Source organism: Bombina bombina, chromosome 9 (assembly GCF_027579735.1).
Source record: "Bombina bombina isolate aBomBom1 chromosome 9, aBomBom1.pri, whole genome shotgun sequence".
NCBI lineage: Eukaryota > Metazoa > Chordata > Amphibia > Anura > Bombinatoridae > Bombina > Bombina bombina.
This window is the reverse complement of record NC_069507.1, coordinates 57,030,504-57,057,480: the sequence shown is the minus strand read 5'-3', so window position 1 is coordinate 57,057,480 and position 26,977 is coordinate 57,030,504. Positions and strand designations below refer to the sequence as shown.

Here is a 26,977-nt window from a genome sequence, read left to right as displayed (position 1 = left end):
CCAGGTGGTAGATAGCCAGAGAACTAGCTGATGGGCTGTTGTTCGTTCCTGTCAGAGCACTTCTCTCTCTGTATGCAAATTAATTATGACCCTGGGGAAGTCTCCCTATGGGTGGTAGGGGCAACCAGATATGGACTCCTTGACCAGTGCTTGCTTAAAGGAATGTGGCTGCACCTCACTGATGAGACCCATAGGTGGCTGAAACGATCGTCTAGGGTTGTCATGTTCCTTGTTCAAAGGAGAGTTGCCTGGTATTTCGGGGCTGGACTGACCTTAACAGGCGGGATCAGACTGATATGCTTCAGGATATTTTTCCAATGTAAAGGCACACTGGTCAAAAAGAGGCTGCTCCAGGTGGTAGATTGCCAGAGAACTAGCTGATGAGCTGTTGTTCGTTCCTGTTAGAGCGCTTCTCTCTCTGTATGCATATTAATAATGACTCTGGGGAAGTCTCTCTATGGGTGGTACGGGCAACCAGATATGGACTCCTTGACAAGTGCTTGCTTAGAGGAATGTGGCTGCACCTCACTGACGAGGCCCATAGAAGGCTGAAACGATTGTCTTGGGTTGTCATGTTCCTTGTTCAAAGGAGAATTGCCTGTTATTTCGGTACTGGACTGACCCTAACAGGCGGGATCAGACTGATATGCATACTTCAGGATATTTTTCCAATGTAAAGGCACACTGGTCAAAAAGAGGCTGCTCCAGGTGGTAAATCGCCAGAGAACTAGCTGATGAGCTGTTGTTCGTTCTCGTTAGAGCGCTTCTCTCTCTGTATGCAAATTAATTATGACCCTGGAGAAGTCTCCCTTTGGGTGGTAGGGGCAACCAGATATGGACTCCATGACCTTTGCTTGCTTAGAGGAATATGGCTGCATCTCACTGCCGAGGCCCGTAACAGGCTGAAACGATTGTCTAGGGTTATCGTGTTCCTTGTTCAAAGGAGAATTGCCTGGTATTTCGGGGCTGGACTGACCTTAACAGGCGGGATCAGACTGATATGCTTCAGGATATTTTTCCAATGTAAGGGCACACTGGTCAAAAAGAGGCTGATGCAGGTGGTAGATCGCCCGAGAACTAGCTGATGAGCTGTTGTTCGTTCCTGTTAGAGCGCTTCTCTCTCTGTATGCAAATTAATTATAAACTGTAAAAACGAAAGAGTTATACAAAGATTCTACACTCTGACTCTATGCTAATCCCAAAGGTGATGTAACCTCGAAAAAATATCACCTTAAAAAGTAGAAACAAAAATGGAAGAGTGGGATAGCGCTGTAAATAGCTGCAAGTCTTAAAAGATATAATATAAAATTTACTTTGTGTTACAAAGATATTTTATAATCCTAATAAGGTCCCTAATTAGGGTTTTCATAATTTGGGAACCTACAATTTCCCAAACAATACTGATAGTGGATTCAACCTAAAAGCGTGTTGTCTTTAAGTGTTAATTACTGTTGGTGGTTAAATGATTTATTAGTCTGACTACCTTCACCCTTGTCGATACCCAATGGATTTACAAGGTAAAACAAATGAAAGATTTCTTTATAAAGATTTCTTTAAAAATTATATAATTTATTCCTACACAGAGAAAATCCTTCTAATAGTTAATACAATATCAATCATAGCAAATTGATGCCGGCATCTGAATACATTTGAAACATTATTTAAAACATTATTTTAAAATAGTGCGAGTATAGTACATTTACCAAATCCTTGGAATATTTTGCTCCACTTTTAATAAAGTAAAGAGCTTACAATTGTGACTCTATATTCACACTGATTCAGACTGATATGCTTCAGGATATTTTTCCAATGTAAAGGCACACTGGTCAAAAAGAGGCTGCTCCAGGTGGTAGATCGCCAGAGAACTAGCTGATGAGCTGTTCTTCGTTCCTGTCAGAGTGCTTCTCTCTCTGTATACAAATTAATTATGACCCTGGGAAAGTCTCCCTATGGGTGGTATGGGAAACCAGATATGGACTCCTTAACCAGTGCTTGCTTAGAGGAATGTGGCTTCACCTCACTGACAAGGCCCATAGGAGGCTGAAACGATTGTCTAGGGTTGTCATGTTCCTTGTTCAAAGGAGAAATGCCTGGTATTTCGGGGCTGGACTGACCTTAACAGGCAGGATCAGACTGATATGCTTCAGGATATTTTTCCAATGTAAAGGCTCACTGGTCAAAAACAGACTGCTCCAGGTGGTAGATTGCCAGAGAACTAGCTGATGAGCAGTTGTTCGTTCCTGTTAGAGCGCTTCTCTCTCTGTATGCAAATTAATTATGACCCTGGGGAAGTCTCCCTATAGGTGGTAGGGGCAACCAGATATGGACTCCTTGACCAGTGCTTGCTGAGAGGATTGTGGCTGCATCTCACTGATAAGGCCCATAGGAGGCTGAAACGATTGCCTAGGGTTGTCATGTTCCTTGTTCAAAGGAGAATTGCCTGGTATTTCGGGGCTGGACTGACCCTAACAGGCGGGATCAAAACTGATATGCTTCAGGATATTTTTCCAATGTAAAGGCACACTGGTGAAAAAGAGGCTGCTCCAGGTGGTAGATCGCCAGAGAACTAGCTGATGAGCTGTTGTTCGTTCCTGTTAGAGCGCTTCTCTCTCTGTATGCAAATTAATTATGACCCTGGGGAAGTCTCCCTATGGGTGGTAGGAGCAACCAGATATGGACTCCTTGACCAGTGCTTGCTTAGAGGAATGTGGCTGTACCTCACTGATGAGGCCGAAGCGATATTCTGGGGTTATCATGTTCCTTGTTCAAAGGAGAATTGCCTGGTATTTCAGGGCTGGACTGACCTTAACAGGCGGGATCAGACTCTGTATGCAAATTAATTATGACCCTGGGGAAGTCTCCCTTTGGGTGGTGGGGGCAACCAGATATGGACTCCATGACCTTTGCTTGCTTAGAGGAATATGGCTGCATCTCACTGACGAGGCCCGTAGCAGGCTGAAACAATTGTCTAGGGTTATCATGTTCCTTGTTCAAAGGAGAATTGCCTGGTATTTCGGGGCTGGACTGACCTTAACAGGCGGGATCAGACTGATATGCTTCAGGATATTTTTCCAATGTAAAGGCACACTGGTCAAAAAGAGGCTGCTCCAGGTGGTAGAATGCCAGAGAACTAGCTGATGAGCTGTTGTTCATTCCTGTTAGAGCGCTTCTCTCTCTGTATGCAAATTAATTATGACCCTGGGGAAGTCTCCCTATGGGTGATAGGGGCAACCAGATATGGACTCCTTGACCAGTGCTTGCTCAGAGGAATGTGGCTGCACCTCATTGACAAGGTCCATAGGAGGACGAAACGATCGTCTGGGGTTGTCTTGTTCAAAGGAGAATTGCCTGGTATTTTGGGGCTGGACTGACCTTAACAGGCGGGATCAGACTGATATGCTTCAGGCTATTTTTCCAATGTAAAGGCACACTGGTCAAAAAGAGGCTGCTCCAGGTGGTAAATCGCCAGAAAACTAGCTGATGAGCTGTTGTTCGTTACTGTTAGAGCCTTTCTCTCTCTGTATGCAAATGAATTATGACCCTGGGGAAGTCTCCCTATGGGTGGTAGGGGCAATCAGATATGGATTCCTTGACCAGTGCTTGCTTAGAGGAATGTGGCTGCACCTCACTGACAAGGCCCATAGAAGGCTGAAACGATTGTCTAGGGTTGTCATGTTTCTTGTTCAAAGGAGAATTGCCTGGTATTTCGGGGCTGGACTGACCTTAACAGGCGGGATCAGACTGATATGCTTCAGAATATTTTTCCAATGTAAAGGCACACTGGTCAAAAAGAGGCTGCTCCAGGTGGTAAATCGCTAGAGAACTAGCTGATGAGCTGTTGTTCGTTCCCGTTAGAGCGCTTCTCTCTCTGTATGCAAATTAATCATGACCCTGGGGAAGTCTCCCTATGGGTGGTAGGGGCAACCAGATATGGACTCCTTGACCAGTGCTTGCTTAGAGGAATGTGGCTGCACCTCACTGACAAGGCCCATAGAAGGCTGAAACGATTGTCTAGGGTTGTCATGTTTCTTGTTCAAAGGAGAATTGCCTGGTATTTCAGGGCTGGACTGACCTTAACAGGCGGGATCAGACTGATATGCTTCAGAATATTTTTCCAATGTAAAGGCACACTGGTCAAAAAGAGGCTGCTCCAGGTGGTAAATCGCCAGAAAACTAGCTGATGAGCTGTTGTTCGTTCCCGTTAGAGCGCTTCTCTCTCTGTATGCAAATTAATTATGACCCTGGGGAAGTCTCCCTATGGGTTTTAGGGGCAACCAGATATGGACTCCTTGACCAGTGCTTGCTTAGAGGAATGTGGCTGCACCTCACTGACAAGGCCCATAGAAGGCTGAAACGATTGTCTAGGGTTGTCATGTTTCTTGTTCAAAGGAGAATTGCCTGGTATTTCGGGGCTGGACTGACCTTAACAGGCGGGATCAGACTGATATGCTTCAGAATAATTTTCCAATGTAAAGGCACACTGGTCAAAAAGAGGCTGCTCCAGGTGGTAAATCGCCAGAAAACTAGCTGATGAGCTGTTGTTCGTTCCCGTTAGAGCGCTTCTCTCTCTGTATGCAAATTAATTATGACCCTGGGGAAGTCTCCCTTTGGGTTTTAGGGGCAACCAGATATGGACTCCTTGACCAGTGCTTGCTTAGAGGAATGTGGCTGCACCTCACTGACGATGCCCGTAGGAGGCTGAAACAATTGTCTAGGGTTATCATGTTCCTTGTTCAAAGGAGAAATGCCTGGTATTTCGGGGCTGGACTGACCTTAACAGGCGGGATCAGACTGATATGCTTCAGGATATTTTTCCAATGTTAAGGCACACTGGTCAAAAAGAGGCTGATGCAGGTGGTAGATCGCCCGAGAACTAGCTGATAAGCTGTTGTTCGTTCCTGTTAGAGCGCTTCTCTCTCTGTATGCAAATTAATTATGACCCTGGGGAAGTCTCCCTATGGGTGGTAGGGGCAACCAGATATGGACTCCTTGACCAGTGCTTGCTTAGAGGAATGTGGCTGCACCTCACTGACGAGGCCCATAGAAAGCCGAAATGATCGTCTGGGGTTGTCTTGTTCAAAGGAGAATTGCCTGGTATTTGGGGCTAGACTGACCTTAACAGGCAGGATCAGACTGATATGCTTCAGGATATTTTTCCAATGTAAAGGCACACTTGTGAAAAAGAGGGTGCTCCAGGTGGTAGATCGCCAGAGAACTAGCTGATGAGCTGTTCGTTCCTGTTAGAGCGCTTCTCTCTCTGTATGTAAATTAATTATGACCCTGGGGAAGTCTCCCTATAGGTGGTAGGGGCACCCAGATATGGACTCCTTGACCAGTGCTTGCTTAGAGGAATGTGGCTGCTCTTCACTGACGAGGTCCATAGGAGGCCGAAACGATCGTCTGGGGTTGTCATGTTCCTTGTTCAAAGGAGGATTGCCCTTAACAGGCGGGATCAGACTGATATGCTTCAGGATATTTTTCCAATGTAAAGGCACACTGGTTAAAAAGAGGCTGCTTCAGGTGGTAGATCGCCAGAGAACTAGCTGATGAGCTGTTGTTCGTTCCTGTTAGAGCGCTTCTCTCTCTGTATGCATATATATATATACATGTTAAATATCTGTATGTATGTATATATGTATATATACATTTGTATGTGTATATATACATATACAGTTGTGCTCATAAGTTTACATACCCTGGCAGAATTTATGATTTATTGGCCATTTTTCAGAGAATATGTATGATAACACAAAAACTTTTCTTTCACTCATGGTTAGTGTTTGGCTGAAGCCATTTATGATCAATCAACTGTGTTTACTCTTTTTAAATCATAATGACAACAGAAACTACCCAAATGACCCTGATCAAAAGTTTACATACGCTGGTGATTTTGGCCTGATAACATGCACACAAGTTGACACAAAGGGGTTTAAATGGCTATTAAAGTTAACCATCCTCACCTGTGATCTGTTTGCTTGTAATTAGTGTGTGTGTATAAAAGGTCAATGAGTTTCTGGACTCCTGACAGACCCTTGCATCTTTCATCCAGTGCTGCACTGACGTGTCTGGATTCTGAGTCATGGGGAAAGCAAAAGAATTGTCAAAGGATCTGCGGTAAAAGGTAGTTGGACTGTATAAAACAGGAAAAAAGATATCCAAGGAATTGAGAATGCAAATCAGCAGTGTTCAAACTCTAATAAAGAAGTGGAAAATGAGGGGTTCTGTTGAAACCAAACCACAGTCAAGTAGACCAACTAAAATTTCAGCCACAACTACGAGAAAAATTGTTCGGGATGCAAAGACAAACCCACAAATAACTTCAGGTGGAATACAGGACATGTGGTGTGGCTGTTTTAAGATGCACAATAAGGAGGCACTTGAAGAAAGATGGGCTGCATGGTCGAGTCGCCAGAGGAAAGCCATTACTACGCAAATGCCACAAAGTATCCTGTTTACAATACGCCAAACAGCACAGAGACAAGCCTCAAACCTTTTGGCACAAAGTCATTTGGAGTGATGAGACCAAAATTTAGCTTTTTGGCCACAACCATAAATGCTACATTTGGAGAGGAGTCGACAATGCCTATGATGAAAGCTATACCATTGTTACTGTGAAACACGGAGGTGGATTGCTGATGTTTTGGGGATGTGTGAGCTACAAAGGCACAGGAAATTTGGTCAGAATTGATGGCAAGATGAATGTAGTATGAACGCCTCATTTTCCACTTCTTGATTAGAGTTTGAACACTGCTGATTTGCATTCTCAATTCCTTGGATGTCTTTTTATATCCCTTTCCTGTTTTATACAGTTCAACTACCTTTTTCCCACAGATCCTTTGACAATTATTTTTCTTTCCCCATGACTCAGAATCCAGAAACGTCAGTGCAGCACTGGATGAAAGATGCAAGGGTCTGTCAGGAGTCCAGTCCAGCAACTCATTGACCTTTTATACACACACTAATTACAAGCAAACAGATCACAGGTGAGGATGGTTACATTTAGTAGCCATTCAAACCCCTTTGTGTCAACTTGTGTGCATGTTATCAGGCCAAAATCACCAGGGTATGTAAACTTTTGATCAGGGTCATATGGGTAGTTTCTGTTGTCATTATGATTTAAAAAGAGTAAGCACCGTTGATTGATAATAAATGGCTTCAGCCAAACACTAACCATGAGTGAAAGAAAAGTTTTTGTGTTATCATTCATATTCTCTGATAAATGGCCAAGAAATAATAAATTCTGCCAGGGTATGTAAACTTATGAGCACAACTGTATATAAATACATATATGCACATGTATATACACATATATACATATTTATAAACTTTGTAGCCCTTTCCACTAAAATACCTAAAAACATGAAATATGTTTTTTTTTTCAGTATTAATATTTAATAAAATATTTTAGTATGTATATACTGTAAAAAAAAATCTTCACATAGAGAAAAAAGTTTTCATGTGCGCTAAACCTGACCGTGTTAAAGGGACATTCCAGACAAAATTGGAATACACATGGATGCATTTCAGCTTTTAATAGAAGCATGTTTGTAATATACATGCATTAGCATAAATGTTTCTAATAAAAGCTATAGCTGTTTCAAAAGTGACAACATTTACTAGAAACATTTTTGCCTGTATATGTATGTTACAAATATGTTTCTATTCAAAGATGTAATTCATCTATGTGTATTTAAATTTCCCTTTATGTGTATTTTAATTGTCCCTTTAAGATCTAAATTGAGAAACACAATGTGGAAAATTCATATTTTACATTCCTATGTTCTTCACATAGAAAATAATTCACTTTTTATTATTAAATATATATTTCTATATATATCTCTGATATTGTTCATTTAAAATACATATCTATACCTATATATCTATAGGAATAAATATGCAGGTATATGTAGAGTAAATATATAGTAAAACATATTCTATATAGGTATATATATATATTTTACCAAAAAAATCACACACACACACACATATATATATAAATATGTATTTATGAATACATAGAACTTATTCTTATATGTGAAGAACATTAGAATGTGAAATATTAATATTTCCTGTTGGGTTAGTGCACTTGGTTAAACACAATCGGGTTTACATGCGAGTAGGGTGTTAGTTTTTTTCCACTTTGTTGCACTCTATTGAAGTCTATGGGAGAATACATTAACGGAATAGCGATATTGCAAGTTTGGCTTTTTGTGTGTGTGTCTGGTTAGCGCGAGAGCGAAACTTTTTTACTTTCAACTTGTGATACACACGGAGTCCGACGCACACAAAAGGCTTACTTCTAGCGGAGATAGTGTGGGAGCGTGAGCGAAAATTACCGCTCCACTTGTAATCTGGCCCATTGTGTTTAAACTTCCCTTTAATACAGCGGCAATAGCTCATAGCCATGTTTTACTTGAACCTTTTACTTTATCATACCCTGTTGCTGTGAATATATTAATCTAATTTCCTCGTTACTGTTCTACCCTGAAGCACATCCTGAATTCAGAAGCTAAAGACATTTCCCAATCTTATTCGTTTCTTCCTGTCTTTGATCACACTATGAATGCTATTACCGCATACACTCTTCTTTATATAAATTCACATCCTGTTATACCTCTGGGAGTTAAATGGATATAAGTATTATTTCTTTTTTGTTTCTAGATCACAACATTAAGGAGTAGATTGCCTGTATTTTAATAAAGGATTACAAATTGTTGCCTAGTTGCCAAAATTTGGAATGAATATTGCTTAATCAGCTTTGCTAAATTAACAGTTTAATGCATATATACAAATGTAATATATGGAGAGGCTGCCAAAATAAAATGTTTTTTTACTAAGCTCCTGGCTGTTTCTGTCACTATGACCAAATCAATAGCAGCAAGAAAAAGTGCTGTGACAAAGACTAGCAGCAAGATTCAAAAAGGGTATGCAGAGTGAATGGGAACATATTTTGTGACAATACATGTCTATACAGGTTACATCACAAGTGTTTTTTCTGGTTATTTAACAAGAAATGCAACAGATTAACGTCCCGTATAAGTCACGCATAGGGGCCTTTATTTGAGGACAACAGATAAAGTAGTCATATGAATGGTTGTATCATCGCGTATGCCAGATTTGTGTGATTAACTATGCAAATTAAGAAACATGTAAAGCCTCCAGAATGAAAGTTCAAAGAGGTCAAACTCCTTACAGCATCCAACCAAAAGTAACCTCAGGAATCACATCCATTGACTATAGTTAACATTGTGTTAAAAGGAAATGCATTGATCCAACTTCTCCATCTCTCTAAGCTAAACAACTGAATTTAGAAGCAAAAGGTAGGACGTATCTTTGGAATCTGGCTTTGCTTAAAGGGACACTATGAAATTTTAAGCAACTTTCTAATTTACTCCTATTTTCAAATTTTCTTCATTCTCTTGGTATCTTTATTTGAAATGCACGAATGTAAGTTTAGATACCGGCCCATTTTTGGTGAACAACCTGGGTTGTCCTTGCTGATTGTTGGATAAATTAATCCACCAATAAAAAAGTGCTGTCCAGAGTACTGAAACCAAAAAAGCTTAGAAGCCTTCTTTTTCAAATAAAGATAGCAAGAGAATGAAGAAAAATTGATAATAGGAGCAAATTAGAAAGTTGCTTAAAATTGCATGCTCTTTCTGAATTACAAAAGAAAAAAATTTGGGTTCAGTGTCCCTTTAACAGAAAGTGTTGATTAAACGTAGGCAGTTATCAACTGTAACCTAATGTGGAACCTAATATAATGTCATAGCTTAGTAAATTAAACTGTGGTATCCTGAGAAATATATATAACGTTATTATGTATTTCTGTAGCCTCAGCTCTCACTGAAAGTACTCCTTGCTTATCCCATGCTTAATTACACTAGCTTTGCACATATGAGAATATATATATACTAGTATGACTTTGGCTAGGATGAAAAACAGAACAGGATAATCTTTCCCACTTTTTGATTGGCTCGCCCTCACCCATGATGTCAATAGACCCAGGTACTTAGCATTTTCAGTTTATTAATATCTTTGCCAGAACTAAGTGAATAACTATTGAGGCTGCTATTGCTTATTCTTAACTATTACATGCTCTGGCCTAAAATCTGGTCTTATTACTCCATCTTTGCTATGAGTGTCTGGAATTGAAGCAATATTTTACAGGGACTTTAATTCATCACTTCTAATGGAGATGCACTGTCAATTACTTTTTAATCTAGCCGTGCCATTCAAATACTCTGAGCTCTGACTGCCCACTTCAAAAGGAATTTTATTTTGGTGAGCTAATGGATTGAACTATTCTCCAATCGGTGTTCTAGCCATACGGCACTTTTGTTGTAGTTAGAGCACAGATTGGAGAACAGTTTAAAACGTTATCTCACCAAAAAAAAAGTGTGAGCGGCTGGAGTGCAGGGTATTAGAATGGCACGGCTAGATTAAAAAGTAAATTACAGCGCATCTTTATAACAATTAAAGTCCCTGTAAAATATTGCTTGGGTTCCAGATCTGATAATAACCATCCTTTTAGGCACAACTAGTAGTGATAATCACTTCCAATATTAACAAAAAATGAACATGTCTCAGGCTAAATACATGTATATGAAGGGCTTTAATAGGATAACTCTAAAAAGTTCACAGCACATAAATATTTCTACAAAAATATAAACACTAGAAATCCCTGTGTACAAAAAAACACAACTGTAATGATTCACTGGCCATGATTAGAAATAATACAAAATCATTTATTTTATAGAAGACTCTCTTTTATGGCGGACATAGGGGCCTATTTATGAAAGACCTGTCGGACAAGATAAGACATTACGGATCATGTCCGACAGACCTCGCTGAATGCAGAGAGCAATACGCTCCCCGCATTCAGCAATGCACCAGCAGCTCTTGTGAACTGCTGGTGCAACGCCGCCCCCTGCAGATTTGCGGCCTATTGGCCGCTAGCAGGGGGGTGTCAATCAACCCGATCGTATTCGATCAGGTTGAATTGCGGCAATATTTGTCCGTCTCCTCAGAGCAGGCAGACAGGTTATGCAGCAGCGATCTTTAGACCGCTGCTTTATAACTGGTGTTTCTGGCGAGCCTGAAGGCTCGCCAGAAACACGGGGCTTCAAGCTCCGTACGGAGCTCGATAGATACGCCCCATAATGTTTAAGGTTTTGTTTTCTCATGGTGAATGAGGACTAAGACATGAAATAAGTGAGCAGCAAAGACCATCACTAAATGATGGATAAAGGTTTAAGACGTCATCATATAAACATCATCCTAGTTATCTACAATTATAAATATGATTCAGTTTACAGATATTTTTATTTTAAAGGGATAGTCTTGTCAAAATTAAACTTTCATGATTCAGATAGAGCATACAATCTTAAGCAACTTTCTAATTTACTCCTATTACCAATTTTTTTTTTGTTCTCTTGGAATCTTTATTTGAATGTAAGCTTAGGAGCCAGCACATTTTTGGTTCAGCACCTGGGTAGCGCTTGCTGATTGGTGGCTACATTTAGACACCAATCAGAAAGTGTTACCCAGGTGCTGAACCAAAAATGGTCCGGTTCCTATGTGTACATTCTTGCTTTTTCATATAAAGATACCAAGATAACAGAAAAATGTATAATAGGAGTAAATTAGAAAGTTGCTTAAAATTGCTGCTCTGGCTGAATCATGAAAGATTAATTTTGACTAGACTGTCCCTTTAACTCCAGCACTGGTAAAGCTCTTGTAACTGGTTACATTTTTAAAGTGACAAGAATGCTTCCAATGCTGAAATGTCTCACGGTTAAACATTACTAGCGCTACATAAGTTATAAGTTACCCACTTGTGCAGGAATACGATCTCCACATTCACGTCATCCCGGTCCTTATGCAGGAAGTCCTTTAGGAAGTTTGACACACTTTCTAAAGTAATGTGACCACAGACCACAATGTGCCTACAATGCAAAGGAACCAGTGAGAAATCATTTCCAGAAATGTGTACGAACAAAAGGGAAACCCAGGCAGAATCCTTTGGTTTATGAAAACGCATCACCAATGCATCTGAAATTAACTTGAATAACAGTTATAATGGAATACAAACACATTGTTAACACACATATATCTAATAAATTATCACAGAAATCTAATATCACATGGCTGGAAAATCTAGAGCAAATCAGTACAAACATTAGATGTGTATTTATTAAATACTGGCATAACAATACTTGTGAAAATACAATTATTTTTAAATCAATTTGTCCTCTGTAGAAAGTCCAACAGTCTTATGAATTCTAATTTAAAAAGCTCAAATCTACTGTAGATTATGCATTTCTGGGTTTTAATTTATAGATTGTGCCCTTTCACGTGATATGCAGTTATCTATACGATCGGGTTGATTGACACCTCCTGTTAGCAGCCGATTGGCTGAGACTCTGCAGGGGGCAGCATTGCACAAGCAGTTCACCAGAACTGCTTGTGCAATGATAAATGCCGACAGCGTACCATGTTGGACAGACATTGATAAATCGGCCCCACTGTACGCAAGTCATTTTAGTCCATTTACATTTTAAAAGTTGTGCATAAATATCTATAAAAAAACAGGCATTTCACAGGATTTTCAAAAGTTTTTTTTTAAGAGTTTTCACAGCCAATCATGAAATAAAAAATAAAACACGACAGCTAATATATTTTTTTTATCCATGACTAATATATTTTCACTTAAATAGACATTAAACTGCTGATTATAACTACAATAGCAGCTCTCATCAAAGTGATTCTCTTAATTTCTCTGGTTGCTAAAGCTCTGCGTCTTTATACTGGATGCCACCATCTTGAAACTTAGGTTTTCTCATTCTCTATAACAGAAGCAGTGCACAATTACAGATAACATTGACGGCTCTTTGACAGCTGTATTTTGCACTCTGATGGAGACAGCATGATATAAAGTGGGAAATTTACATTCTTGCAGTTTTTCTTACACAGCTTAAAAATATACTATAAATTATATATATATATATATATATATATACACACACACATATATATATATATATATATATATATATATATATACTCACACACACACACACACATATATATATATATATATATATATATATATATATATATATATATATATATATATATATAATTAAAAATCCCTCCAGAATATCTGCCAAAATCTAAAGCTCAGTATTGTGCTCACAAACGAAAGCACAAAATACAGCTGCCAAAAAGCGAGCAACATCATTGACTTGTGATAGTAGTGAACCGGCCTCTTTCACAAGGTGTAAAAATAGCTAAGCTCCAAGAGGGTGCCCAGCATGAAGAAATGCAGCATCACCAACTGGCACTTCTTAAAGGGGCATGACACTCAAAAATGTTTTTCCTGATTTAGTTAGAACATACAATTTTAAACAACTTTCCAATTTACTTCTATTACCAAATGTGCTTCATTCTCTTGGTATCATTTGTTGAAGGAGCAGCAATGCACTTATGGTTTCTAACTGAACACATGGGTGAGCCAATGACCATCGGTATATATATATATGCAGCCACCAATCAGCAGCGAGAACCTAGGTTCTTTGCTGCTCCTGAGCTTACCTAGATAAACCTTTCAACAAGAGCAGGAAGCAAATTAAATAATAGAAGTAAAACTGTATGTTCTACCTATATCATGAAATAAAAATTTTGGGTTGCCTTTAAGGTCTTAAAAGAGCTGCAATCACAGGAGGAAAAACAATATTATGATGAGTAGTAATCATTCCCTTTAAGATGTAACTAACAGTTTAATGTCCCTTTAAACATTAGTTCAGGAGTTACAATTTAATACTATTTTGAGTAATGTATTTATATAACATTTTTTTAAATGTTTATTGAAATCATAAATTAACATATAGAGTTGTGTACAAGTCTTATAAATTGTCGGTTTGGCTTCATTTTTAGCTTTTTATTAAACCATAAAACGATTGTGTTTATTAATATTTGAACTGAGCACGTGCAAAGCTTTAACATTAAAGTGATGGTAAACTTTCCTCTTTGTATAAACAGATCCGGAATATTAACAATATTTTAGATGGAACTTAATTTATCAGTTGAAATGAAGATACATTTATTCAATGTAGATATGAAATTCAAAACCCTGCACTCCAGGCACCCACTTGAAAAGTAAGTTTTTTAAAAATAAGTTAAAGCGCATCTTCATTACGACTGATGAATTAAACTCTATCTAAAGTATTGCTAACTTTACGGATCGGTTTATACCACTGGTTTTCAAACATGCCCTCAGTCCTCCCCAACAGGCCAGATTTTCAGGATTACTTTGGATGAGAGCTAATAAAATAACAGTAATATACTCAAAATCTGGACTGTTAGGGAGGACTGAGTACAGATTTGAAAACAAAACTTATGCAATTTATGTCTGGATATGGGGAGTCAACAACGTCACCAATTACTAGTGGGAATATCTCTCCTGTCCAGCAGGAGGCGGCAAAGAGCACCACAGCAAAGCTGCCAAATATCACTCCCCTTCCCACAATCCCCAGTCATTCAATCGAAGGGAAATGGAAAAAGGAATAACACAAAGGTGTAGAGGTGCCTGAGGTTTAGTAAAAAATAACTGTCTTAAATATAAGGGTGGGGTTGGGAACTCACCATATCCAGAAAGAAATACATTTATCAGGTAAGCATACATTTTGTTTTCTTTCCTAAGATATGGTGAGTAAACAACCTCATCAATTACTAATGGGAACCAATACCCAAGCTAGAGGACACAGATGACTAGGGAGGGAAAAAGACAGGTGGACCTAAACAGAAGGCAGCACCGCTTGAAGAACCTTTCTCCCAAAAGAGGCCTCAGCTGAGGCAAAAGTATCAAATTTATAACATTTTAAAAAAAAGTGCAGAGAGGACCAAGTTGCAGCCTTGCAAATCTGTTCCACGGAAACTTCATTTTTGAAAGCCCAAGAAGACGAGACAGCCCTAGTGGAATGAGCTGTAACTCTCCCAGGAGGATGCTATCCAGCAGTCTCATAAGCAAATGAATCATACTTCTCAACCAAAAGGAAAGAGAAGTAGCAGTAGCCTTCTGACACTTACGCTTTCCTGAGAAACAAACAAAAAGGGCAGAAGACTGGCGAAAATCCTTAGTCGCCTGTAAATAGAATTTTAAAGCATGCACCACATCCAAGTTGTGCAACAGACGCTCCTTATGAGAAGAAGGATTGGGACAGAGAGAAGGAACATCAATTTCCTTATTAATATTCCTAACCGAAACCACTTTAGGAAGAAAACCTACCAACCTAGTACGTAGGACCACCTTATCCGCATGAAAAATAAAGTAAGGAGAATCATACTGCAAAGCCGATAGTTCCAAAACTCTCCTCGCAGAAGAAATAGCAACAAGAAACAAAACCTTCCAAGATAACCATGTAATATCTATGGAATACATTGGCTCAAACTGAGCCTGCTGCAAAACCTTAAGAACAAGGCTAAGACTCCAAGGAGGAGTAACCAACTTAAACACAGGCTTGATTCTGACCAAGGCCTGATAAAAAGATTGAACATCTGGCACAACCGCCAAACGCTTATGCAACAGAATAGATAAAGCAGAAATCTGACCTTTCAGAGTAGTTACTGACAAACCCTTCTCCAGACCTTCCTGGAGAAAAGACAATATTCTAGGAATCGTAACCCTACTCCAAGAGTAGCCCTTAGATTCACACCAATAAAGGTATTTACGCCATACCTTATGGTAAATTTTCCGAGTAACAGGCTTACGAGCCTGGATCATGGTCTCAATGACCGATTCAGAAAAACCACGCTTAGACAAAACTAACTGTTAAATCTTCCAAGCATTTAGTTTCAGAGAAACAAAATTTGGATGGAAGAAAGGACCCTGAGTTAGAAGATCCTTCCTCAGAGACAGCCTCCAAGGAGACAGAGGTGACATGTTCACTAAGTCTACATACCAGATCCTGCGCAGTCCAAGCTGGACTTTTAGAATTACCGACACTCTCTTCTGTTTGATACGAGCAATGACTTGTGGAAGAAGAGCAAACGGAGGAAAAAGACAAACTAGACCGAACCCCCAAGGCACCGCCAGAGCATCTATCAGAGCTGCCTGTGGATCTCTTGACCTTGAACTGTACCTTAGAAGCTTGGCGTTCTACCGAGACACCATAAAATCCAACTCCGGGACACCCCATTGAGGGTTAACCTGGAGAACACCTCTGGATGGAGAGCCCACTACCCGGGAAGAAATGTCTGTCTGCTCAGAAAATCTGCTTCCCAATTGTCCACTCCTGGAATGTGGATTGGAGATATACAACAATCGTGAACTTCCCCCCACTGAATAATCCAAACCACCTCCATCATGGCTAAGGAACTCCAAGTTCCTCCCTGGTGGTTGATGTAAACCACAGAGGTGATATTGTCCGACTGAAATCTGATAAATCGGGCTAAAGCCAACTGAGGCCAAGTTATCACAGAATTGTAAATCGCTCTCAGCTCCAAGATGTTTATGGGGAGAGCAGACTCCTCCCGAATCCATAATCCCTGCACCTTTGACAAGTCCCAGACTGCTCCCCAGCCTAGCAGGCTGGCATCCATGGTCACGATCACCCAAGAAGGTCTCCGGAAGCATGTGCCCTGAGACAGATGTTCCTGAGAAAACCACCACGGAAGAGAGTCTCTCGTTAACACGTCTAGATCTATCCTCTGGGACAGATCCAAATGGTTTACTTTCTATTGCCTGATAATGCATAATTGCAGAGTTCTCAAATGGAATCGAGCAAAGGGAATGATGTCCATGGAAGCGACCATCAACCCAATTACTTCCATACATTGGGCTACAGATGGCCGAACAGAAGACTGAAGAGAGAGGCAAGCAGAGAGAATTTTCTGTCAGAAAAATCTTCATAGATAGGTAATCTATTATAGTCCCTAAGAACACCACCCTTGTAGCTGGAACAAGGGAACTCTTTCCCAGATTCACTTTCCATCCGTGGAAATGTAGAAAAGACAACAAGATCTCTGTATGGGAGCTTGCTTGTTGAAAAGATGGCGCCTGAACCAGAATGTCATCTAAGTAAGGTGCCACTGCAATTCCCCAAGACCTGATCACTGCTAAGAGAGCCCCCAGAACCTTTGTGAAAATTCTTGGAGCTGTGGCAAGGCCAAATGGAAGAGTCACAAACTGAAAGGGTTTGTCTAGAAAAACGAATCTCAGAAATGTGTGATGATCCCTGTGAATAGGAACATGAAGGTAAGAGTCCTTCAGGTCTATTGTCTCCATGAACTGACCTTCCTGAACCAAAGGAAGAATGGATCGAATGGTCTCCATTTTGAAGGACGGCACCCTGAGAAACTTGTTGAGACACTTTAGGTCTAAAATGGGATGAAAAGTTCCCTCTTTCTTGGGAACTACAAACAGATTTGAATAGAATCCTAGACCTTGTTCCTTTACTGGAACTGGAACAATCACTCCCAGAGAGAAAAGATCCTGAACGCAGTTTAAGAATACCTCTCTTTTTACCTGATTTTCAGACAATTTTGAGAGGTGAAACCTGCCCCTGGGAGGGAGAAAATTGAATTCTATCTTGTAACCCTGAGAAACAATGCCCACAGCCCAAGGATCTGGGACATCTCGTAACCACTCCCGATAAAACAGGGAAAGTCTGCCTCCCACTTGATCAGACTCCAGACCGAGGGCCGACCCATCATGTTGACTTAGACTCAGCTGAGAGTTTCTTAGATTGCTTCCCCTTGTTCAGGACTGACTGTTCTCCAAGAGGACTTGGAAGAGGAAGGCTTTTGACACTTGAAATTACGAAAAGGAACGAAAATTACTTTGACGTCCCTTAAATCTAATCTTCTTGTCTTGCGGTAGAAAAGATCCTTTTTCACCTGTAATATCAGATATTATTTCTGCCAGTCCAGGCCCAAACAAAATCTTACCCTTGTAGGGAAGCGTCAAAAGCTTAGACTTGGAGGAAACATCAGCTGACCAAGACTTAAGCCACAAAGCCTTGCGAGCCAAGACAGAGTAACCAGACAGCTTGGCCCCCAATTGAATAACTTGCATGTTAGCATCAGAAATGAAAGAATTGGCTAGCATAAGAGCCTTAATCCTATCCTGAATTTCTTCCAACAAAGTTTCCTCTAAAATAGATTCAGATAAAGCATCACACCAATAAGATGCTGCACTAGTCTCTGTGGCAATACAAACTGCAGGTTGCCATTGAAGACCCTGATGCACATACATATTCTTCAAATATACCTCCAGCTTCTTATCCATTGGATCCTTAAAAGAGCAACTATCCTCTATAGGGATCGTAGTTCTCTTAGCCAGAGAGGAAATAGCCCCTTCTACTTTAGGCAACATAAACCAAGAATCCTTAATGGATTCAGCAATAGGAAACATCATTTTAAAAACTGAAGATGGAGAGAAAAGGAATCCCTGTTTTTTTTCCATTCCTGCACAATAATCTCAGTCACACGACCTAGAACAGGAAACACTTCCATAGAAGAAGAGACATCATAGAATCTATTAAGCTTACTAGATATCTTAGGGTTAACTACAATAGAAGAGTCAGAATCATCTAAAGTAGCCAAAACCTCCTTTAATAAAACATGAAGGTATTCAAGCTTAAACCTAAAGCTTACTTCTTCCACCTCAGACAAAAGATTAACACTGTCAGAATCAGAGATTTCACCCTCAGAAGGAACTGAGGTAACATCTTCCCTTGAATTATGAGGAGGATAAACCTGTATAGTAGCTGCTGAAACAGGCACTTTACAATCTATTAAGTGTTTAGTTTTTCTCTTGTGTTTACCTAAAACAGGAAAGACAGATAAAGCTGCAGATATTGCAGAAGATATCTGTGCAGCAAAATCAGCAGGCAAATATACCTCACCAGGAGGTTGAGAGGAACCGCAGGGCACTGCATGTGACACCATAGAGGCTTGGGACGTTTGAGGAGAAGGCTGCAGCATTGCCTGAACAGCATCATCCTGAGAGACATTAGGTTTATAAGGCAATAATTTTTCTTTACATTGAAGCAATCTAGCTAAACAAGTAGTATAAAATTGCACAGGAGAAACAACTTGCACCTCTAAACATAATAAAAATGTATTAAAAACAATATCATCATTACCCATGTCCATAGCTAAGAAAAATCAGCCCAAGGAATAAATTTGAATAAAAGACAACTGTCATTTTAAGAAAAACGTAAAAAACAAAAAACTTTATAAAAAAACTAAAGTTTGACAACCTCTACACCTCAGCAGTACTGAGGTCCCTACCGCAATTCCAGGAGACTTAAAGAGGACACAGAGACTGACACGGAACTGCTCATACACTGAGACAGACTGCAGCATAAACATAGAGACGCTGAACCGTTCTGAATAATTGAAACACAAGGATCACATGATCAGCACATCCGGAAAAGCGCAGACAAGAAAAAAGGCTCAACAACCATTACTACACAAACAATTGCTGAAAAATAAAAATTTAGCAGCATCCGGTCTAACGTGCAAATCCCAAATCACATAGTGCCTGCATACTGCCAAATTAATCCTATTTAAAGGATTACTAAATCACAGAAAGAAAATCTGCAGAATATAAATAATGAATCTTTAAAAGTGCAAATTCTCCTATACCTAGAAGACAAAAAAAGCACTTACCTGAAGTCTAGCTGTCTGGCAGGAAGACGGCTCACAAGGTGTGAAAGGATACAAACTCCTAACAGAGACCTGTGGAAAAAAGAAAGAACAGAGGACCAACTCTGGCTTTCTACACTTAGGGCAGCAATATGTTAGGAAACAAAGTAAGCACCACCTTACAACTTCCTAACTGCTTAAAAGCCACCACTACTCTGCAGAGTTTGACATGGACTACAGCTATACCCAAATCCTTGCTTGCAGGGAAAACTATCCCCATAAAGGATTTCATTTCTTCAGACACTAAACTTCACCTCCTCCGTTGACAGAGGCAAAGAGAATGACTGGGGTTTATGGGAGGGGGAGTGATATTTGGCAGGTTTTGCTGTGGTGCTCTTTGCCGCCTCCTGCTGGACAGGAGAGATATTCCCACTAGTAATTGATGACGTTGTGGACTCACCATATCTTAAGAAAGAAAAACAGTGGTTTATACAAAGGGGAAAGTTTTCCATCACTTTAAGGGAAAAGCCATGCCAACTTCCTAAATATGATGCTTGATACAAGCCAAAATAGGTTTTTAAGAGGTCTAGACTATAAACAAAAATCCAAACAAATCATGTGACAAGTGGACAGGAATATCACTGTTGAATTCGCTCATGTGCTGGTGTAGGTAGCATGCTATAATGTCACTGCAAATCCACCAATTACCAGTGAGTTTTGTAAATACATTGTGGAATAGAGTAATATTTGAAAATCTTTTGATAAGCCTTGCAAGAAACAACTGTTTAACTGATTGGAACAGACCCTTGTATTAGCATTTACAATACAAGGTTAAGCTACAACCCGTACAATATGATGCTATGTTGTCTGGATTTACCCTCCAAGTGATTTACATAAACAACTTCACAAAATAGTGTACCAAGAAATTCATTATACTGGAAATATATCAACATTTGTTTAAGATCATCAAATAACACCAGACACAAAGGCTACTTGAGATGGAACACTGGTTATATTTTGATATCTGATATCTCTAAAGGAAAAACTGGTAGGAAATATTACACAAAAAACACACATTTTATAGATGTATAAAACAAAAGTTATTGATCCTGAACATTCTTAGGAGCTGGATCTAAAAAAACAAAAACAAATTTAGTGCAGTCAATTAGTGATGTGTGCATCATTTTCTTACCTGGTATTAAAGGGAAAAGGAAGACGGTATTCTAGTGCCTCATTAAAAAGAGGGTATTTAGAAAGTAAAAATAGTTTGTTTTTAAAGCTTCATTCTCCTTTGCTAAATATTCCTACTTTTGCTCCTGAGATTTGTGAAGGATTGACCCTGCGTACCAATTCAGCTGAGTACATTGTACATATTAGCCAATGAGCATGAATACTGCAGTATGCAAACTGCACTTCGTTTTGGTTTAAAAGTAAATAGCTAAAAAGTATAGAAATTATATTAATAAATTGTCTTCCGTGTCTCCTTAATTATTAGTATTGATTTAAATAACCACAAATAGAGTAAAATAGATAATTGGTGATCATTATTTAAAATGCTCTATGTTTTACGGTTTCTTTTTTAGTCCAAGTCTATCACACCACTTTTAAGTGCTTGGTTGCTTGTAATTACAATATAAACATCACAGGCACAAAGGACTCTGGGTAGGGAAACATGTCAAGCTGATTTTAACATTGTTATTCGTCAGATACAAATGGAAATACATCTTTGAATGGTTCGATATATATAACCTCTTGTGAGTGATTTTCCAATTAAACAGGTGCATACAGTTTGGCGGAAAAACTATTCTAAGTTTTTTTACATTCTGAAGAATCCATGACACAAGAAACTGCTGGGTACAATTACAATAATGTTGTTATTACTTACCATGATGTTGTTTTCCCTCATGTGCCTACAGTTCTATTTAAAGATGTTCTCTTAGTTTAAGCCCTTACAACTGGCAGTTAGTGAAGCTTGGCATCTTCACAGTAGACACCGCCATCTTAGAGCTTAAGGGCTAGATAGCTAATGGAGAGCTATAGTTTGCGTGAGCGATATCAGGTTCTTGTAACCGTTTCCACTCGTTTTACAAGTTGAAAGTAAATGTGAACATGTGAGCGCAATTGCGATTTACGCTTGAATGATTACAGCTACTTCAGAGCTCTGTTTAACTGTTATTCGAGACAAAAAAGTTTCACAAAGACATAAAGAATACATTTAAAAGTACAGTTACTTTTAAATAACCGCGAACATGATTGCGCGACTTGTGGGTGTTTTTTCAAACTTTTTGGGGTCCAAAAGAGTCTACGGGGGAATTAGATTTTGTGTTCGTAACTTCTCAAAGTCTATAACGCAAGAACGCTAACTTTTTACTTTAAACTCGTAATACGATTGTGAATGAATGAGTGAAAAAAAAATCCAAATGGTTTTAACGCTCGAATGCAAGCACAAACTATGGGGCTAATTTATCATCAGTCTGTCTGACATGATCCGCTCAGAACATGTCCGACAGACATTGATGAATTTATCATTGAACAAGCAGTTCTTGTGGCATGCTTGTGCAATGCCACCCCCTGCAGATTTGTGGCCAATTGGCCCCTAGCAGAGGGTGTCAATTAGCCCAATTATATGAGATCGGGCGGATTGATGTCCGCAGCCTCAGAGCAGGTGGACTAGTTAAAGAGCAGCGGTCTTAAAGGGACATGAAACCCCAATTTTTTCTTTCATTAATCAGAAAGAGCGTGCAATTTTAAACAACATTCTAATTTACTTCTATTATCTAATTTGTTTCATTCTCTGGATATTCTTTGCTGAAAAACATATCTAGATAGGCTCAGTAGCTGCTGATTGGTGCATGCACATAGATGCCTCGTGTGATTGGCTCACCCATATGTATTGCTATTTCTTCAACAAAGGATATCTAAAAAATAAAACAAATTAGATAATAGAAGTAAATTTGAATGTTATTTAAAATTGCATTCTCTAACTGAATCATGAATGAAAAATTTTGAGTTTAGTGGTCCTTTAAGACCGCTGCTTCATAACTGTGCGCGGAAACAGGGGCATCAGGGGCCATTCGGCACTTGATAAATCGGCCCCTATCTCTCCACTTGTGACAGAAGCAGTGCAGATTCACAGATCAGTAACATTTTTATTTTGTTGACAAGCCGTATCATGCACTTCAGTTTAGCTTGAACAATATACCATCGGAACTGTAGATTTTTGCAGTTGCTCTGTATTACTCCTGAGGGCTTTTTTATACGTGTTATGTAAATTTTAAACTATGTTAAGAAAAAATAAAAATATTCAAAGTTCTCTATTATGAGAATAAAACCAAAGTGCAACGTACAATATTCAGCTACTGATCTGTGAATGCATACCACTTCTGAGACCAAGTGCAACTATGTGCATGCCAAGATGGCAACGGCCAGTTTTAGCATGCAGAGCTTCGCCAACCGGCACTTGAAATGAGCTAATATAAAGAAAACGATTGGATGAGAGCTGCAGTCATAGGAAAAACAATAGAATGTTGAGTATTAACCATGCTACTGTAGCTGTACACAGCAGTTTAATGTCTCTTTAAGATAAGAAGACCAATATAACATCCACAGTGGCAGACTATTCATATAACTGCTAGCTTAAAGGGACAGTCTACTCCAGAATTTGTATTGTTTAAAAAGATATATACAATTCCCTTTATTACCCATTCCCCAGTTTTGCATAACCAAAACGGTTACATTAATATACTTTTTTTCCTCTTTGATTACCTTGTATCTAAGCCTCTGCAGACTGCCCCTTTATTTCAGTTGTTTTAACAGACTTGCATTTTAGCCAATCAGTGCTGACTCATAAATAACTCCACGGGAGTGAACACAATGTTATCTATATGGCACATATGAACTAGCACGTCTGTGAAAAACTGTCGAAATGCACTGAGATAAGAGGCGGCCTTCAAGGGCTTAGAAATTAGCATATGAACCTACCTAGGTTTAGTTTTCAACTAATAAAACCAAGAGAACAAAGCAAATTTGATGATAAAAGTAAATTGGAAAGTTGTTAAAAATTACATACCTTATCTGAATCATGAAAGTTTAATTTTAACTAGACTGTCCCTTTAAACGTTATAAATATATTGGGTCACTTAAATAAAATGTATACAGTTCATCTTATAATTCCTTACTGTGGTTCTTACTTTTGTCAGAAAATTAAGTGGTACCTTGCCCTCTAATTAATACCTGACAGTTAGCATTTTAAGTGGTAAACATTGGTTTAATACAGCCAGAACAATTTGTATGTGCTAATGTTCTTTGGTAACTTTATAATCTGTAAGGACTACCATATAAAGTAATAGTATACAAATCCAATCACCTGAGATCTTTCTTACTGCAAAAGTGCTAAAAAAAAAAGCATTTATCTGTCACAGACTATCTATGCTTAGCTGCATATTTTTGTGATTTGTTATGTAATAAACGCTGTCAGACATAAACACCGACTTTTCCAAGAAGCTCTTTACACAGCACAGAGACTCTGAAAGAGCAAAGATTCATCCTGTGAATGATCAGACATCCGGAGACAGAGGTCACTTGATTGGAGTGGAGAGTTGAACACGCCCAGGCTGTGTCCACAACCCAGAGGGAATAGCAGTGATCTGCCGTTGGCTGGAGGTTCTAAGATCCAACTTGCTTTTTCAGCACTAATTAAAACTTAGTACTCAACTAAATGTGAGTGTCCCATTAAGGTTTTCTTCTGTTAGACTACGTCTGGTTACGTTATGAGGCGCCCTCTTGTTTCTTGTTGGCAGCATATGAAGAGGTTTTCCCGGACTGTATGATGAAGAGCAGACTCTTTTTTTACCATTTTCTGGACTTTTGGTTTATTGATAGAATCATATATCTTTAATATTAGTTATTTTATGTATATCCTTTTTTTCCAATTCAGTGCTTAATGCGCAAATAATTTACTTTTGTTTTTTAATAGCTTCTTAACACCCCCTACCCAGTGCTTTATGATCATTGATCCATTTTTTTCTACGTTGCCACAAACAACACATCTACTGACACTGATAAAGATCAAAAACAAGGACATCAAACTCAGTTTAAATGCTAAGAAAATAAAGATTTTTATACTCTCACTATTCCCGTCATAATTGCACCTTCAATTATTTAACCCTTTAATTGATTTCAGCCATAATTATACCGTCTGCGTCACTATTGTTATAGTGGGAGCAACAAGATACAGTGACATTTTACCAACAGGCTATATACTAAAGCAGGGGTCTATAATTCATGGGTCTTCATGTGACTGGACGTTATGGGATATGGGAATCACAATCGAATAATCACAAAATACTGTAATTAAATTAATTCTCAATGACCTGTTCTTTAAGAACAAATTAAAGGTTAGAATTATTCAAGGACTTCCAATGACATCTATAAGTGATACATTCAAACACTTTAAATGAGTAAATATTAATTCAGTGATCCCATGGTTTTATAAGACACGCTGCAAGCAATTTATCTAAAGGGATTTAGGGGTTTTGCACACATCTGCTTGGCATTGGGAACATGTATTTAAACGGACCATTTTTTTTTTTTTTCATTTTTACATCTAAAAAGGGCAATTTATAATGTATTTTGGTTTAGATTCTTCTGTCCCTTTAACTAATGATCTACTATACATGTTCTGTCTGTTGCAAAAAATATAAATTTTACCTATGAGACTAAAGCCAACAAGAAAATGTTTAATTTACTTTATGAACGCCAATGCACACCAAAGTACTAGATCATGTGGTCATCTGTATTAGTTTTTGTGGCCCCCAGGAAAAAGCAGAACTCAACATGAGCTTTATTGTCCCATCTTACGAGACTAGTCTTCAGGAAATGCACGTCTGGATGGTGGAAGATTCCCCGATGTGCATCTTGTCCATTTGTCACCTAATAAAAAATAAACACATACACACGAAACAGGGCCTAGAGGGCGCACAACACCCAGCCGAGTGTATCAGGTCAGGCAACAAGAAAAAAAGCACTAATATTAAAAAATCATGAGATAAGTTACCAACACACTAAAACAAGTGTCAGAGGAGGAAGTTGTGCCAGGATCCTAATGAGACATTTTGGAATATTTGCATCTATAAAATGGGACAGTTTGGATAGGGGATGGGACCAAGTGTAAACAACACTATCTTATGTCAATTAGGCAGTTTTACATGTAATAGTACAGCTTATACGTGTAACCTGAAGGTAGTTTTACATTATTTTTAATACTTTTGTATACATAGTACCCTCAGAAAGATAGTACAGTACAGTACACAGAAAGGTAATGTTTGTTGTTTTAAATAAATATAGACTATTATTTGCCTTTTAGATCACAAATCCAAACCAAAGACTAGATAGATTGTGACTTAAATGCGGGGAAAATAGTAATTTTTGATTATATCTTTTTTAAAATATTAATTAAAAATTTTGGAATTTTAAATGTATTTAGTGGTAATTTGTGCAATACAAATTTAAAAGGACAGTTCACCCAAAAAATGTCTCCCCTTTAAATTGTTCCCAGTGGTTCATTTTACCTGCTGGAGTGTTTTAAATTGTTTACAAGTAGCTCCTTTACCCAGAATTTGGCATTTGAAATAGCTGATTTAGGCTGTGGTATCCCTGCCTATATTGAAAGTTTCTATACTGGAGTATATTCTATTGAATAGCCTAAGTAAACACAGCCAGCAGAAGGGATTACACTCTCAGTGGGGGCATTATAGTTAAGTAATAAAATGATAATTTTCCATTGTTCTCTCTAAGTATTGAGCTTTGGTTTTCTAGACAAATATAAGATAAGGAAGCAAGTGTGTGTACACAAAGTGATAACATAATGAGATCTGATTTAAAGCTCAACCCATTGTTATAGGCTGTGGTTTAAAAGCACAAAACCAGCTACTTCATATACACAAATAAGCATGAAAATGCAGCTGGTATAACAAATCATTGAAAATACATTCATATAAAAACAATTTTACAGTGTACTGTCCCTTTAACGTTTTTAATATTAGCTCATTTTGTCTCAATTTTTGCTAAAATTTTAACCAGGTGGTTAGTAAAATCAGCCGGGTGGTGCACACATACACATAATACACACACATAATATATATATATATATATATATATATATATATATATATATATATATATTAATACTGTGCAAAAGTCTTAGGCCACCATTTGATTTGTTGTTTTAGCAATTTCTCAGTCTTTTTATTAGAATAAAACCAGAAAAAACAGGATAGTTGTATGCAGTATTAAAAAACATAAACAAAATCAGAAAAAACTGCTT

The 26,977-nt window shown here is 38.5% G+C and overlaps 1 protein-coding gene across 9 annotated transcripts in view; it reads right to left on the bottom strand.

Annotated features, from left to right (window-relative positions):
* The window catches only part of KCNMA1 (potassium calcium-activated channel subfamily M alpha 1), a 940,359-nt gene that overhangs the window by 304,769 nt on the left and 608,613 nt on the right, over window positions 1-26,977 (bottom strand). For all 9 annotated transcript variants that reach the window (XM_053692132.1, XM_053692131.1, XM_053692126.1 and 6 more), the window contains exon 10: window positions 11,838-11,948. In XM_053692132.1, the coding sequence (XP_053548107.1) occupies window positions 11,838-11,948 (111 nt within the window). The remainder of the gene's footprint in view (window positions 1-11,837; window positions 11,949-26,977) is intronic.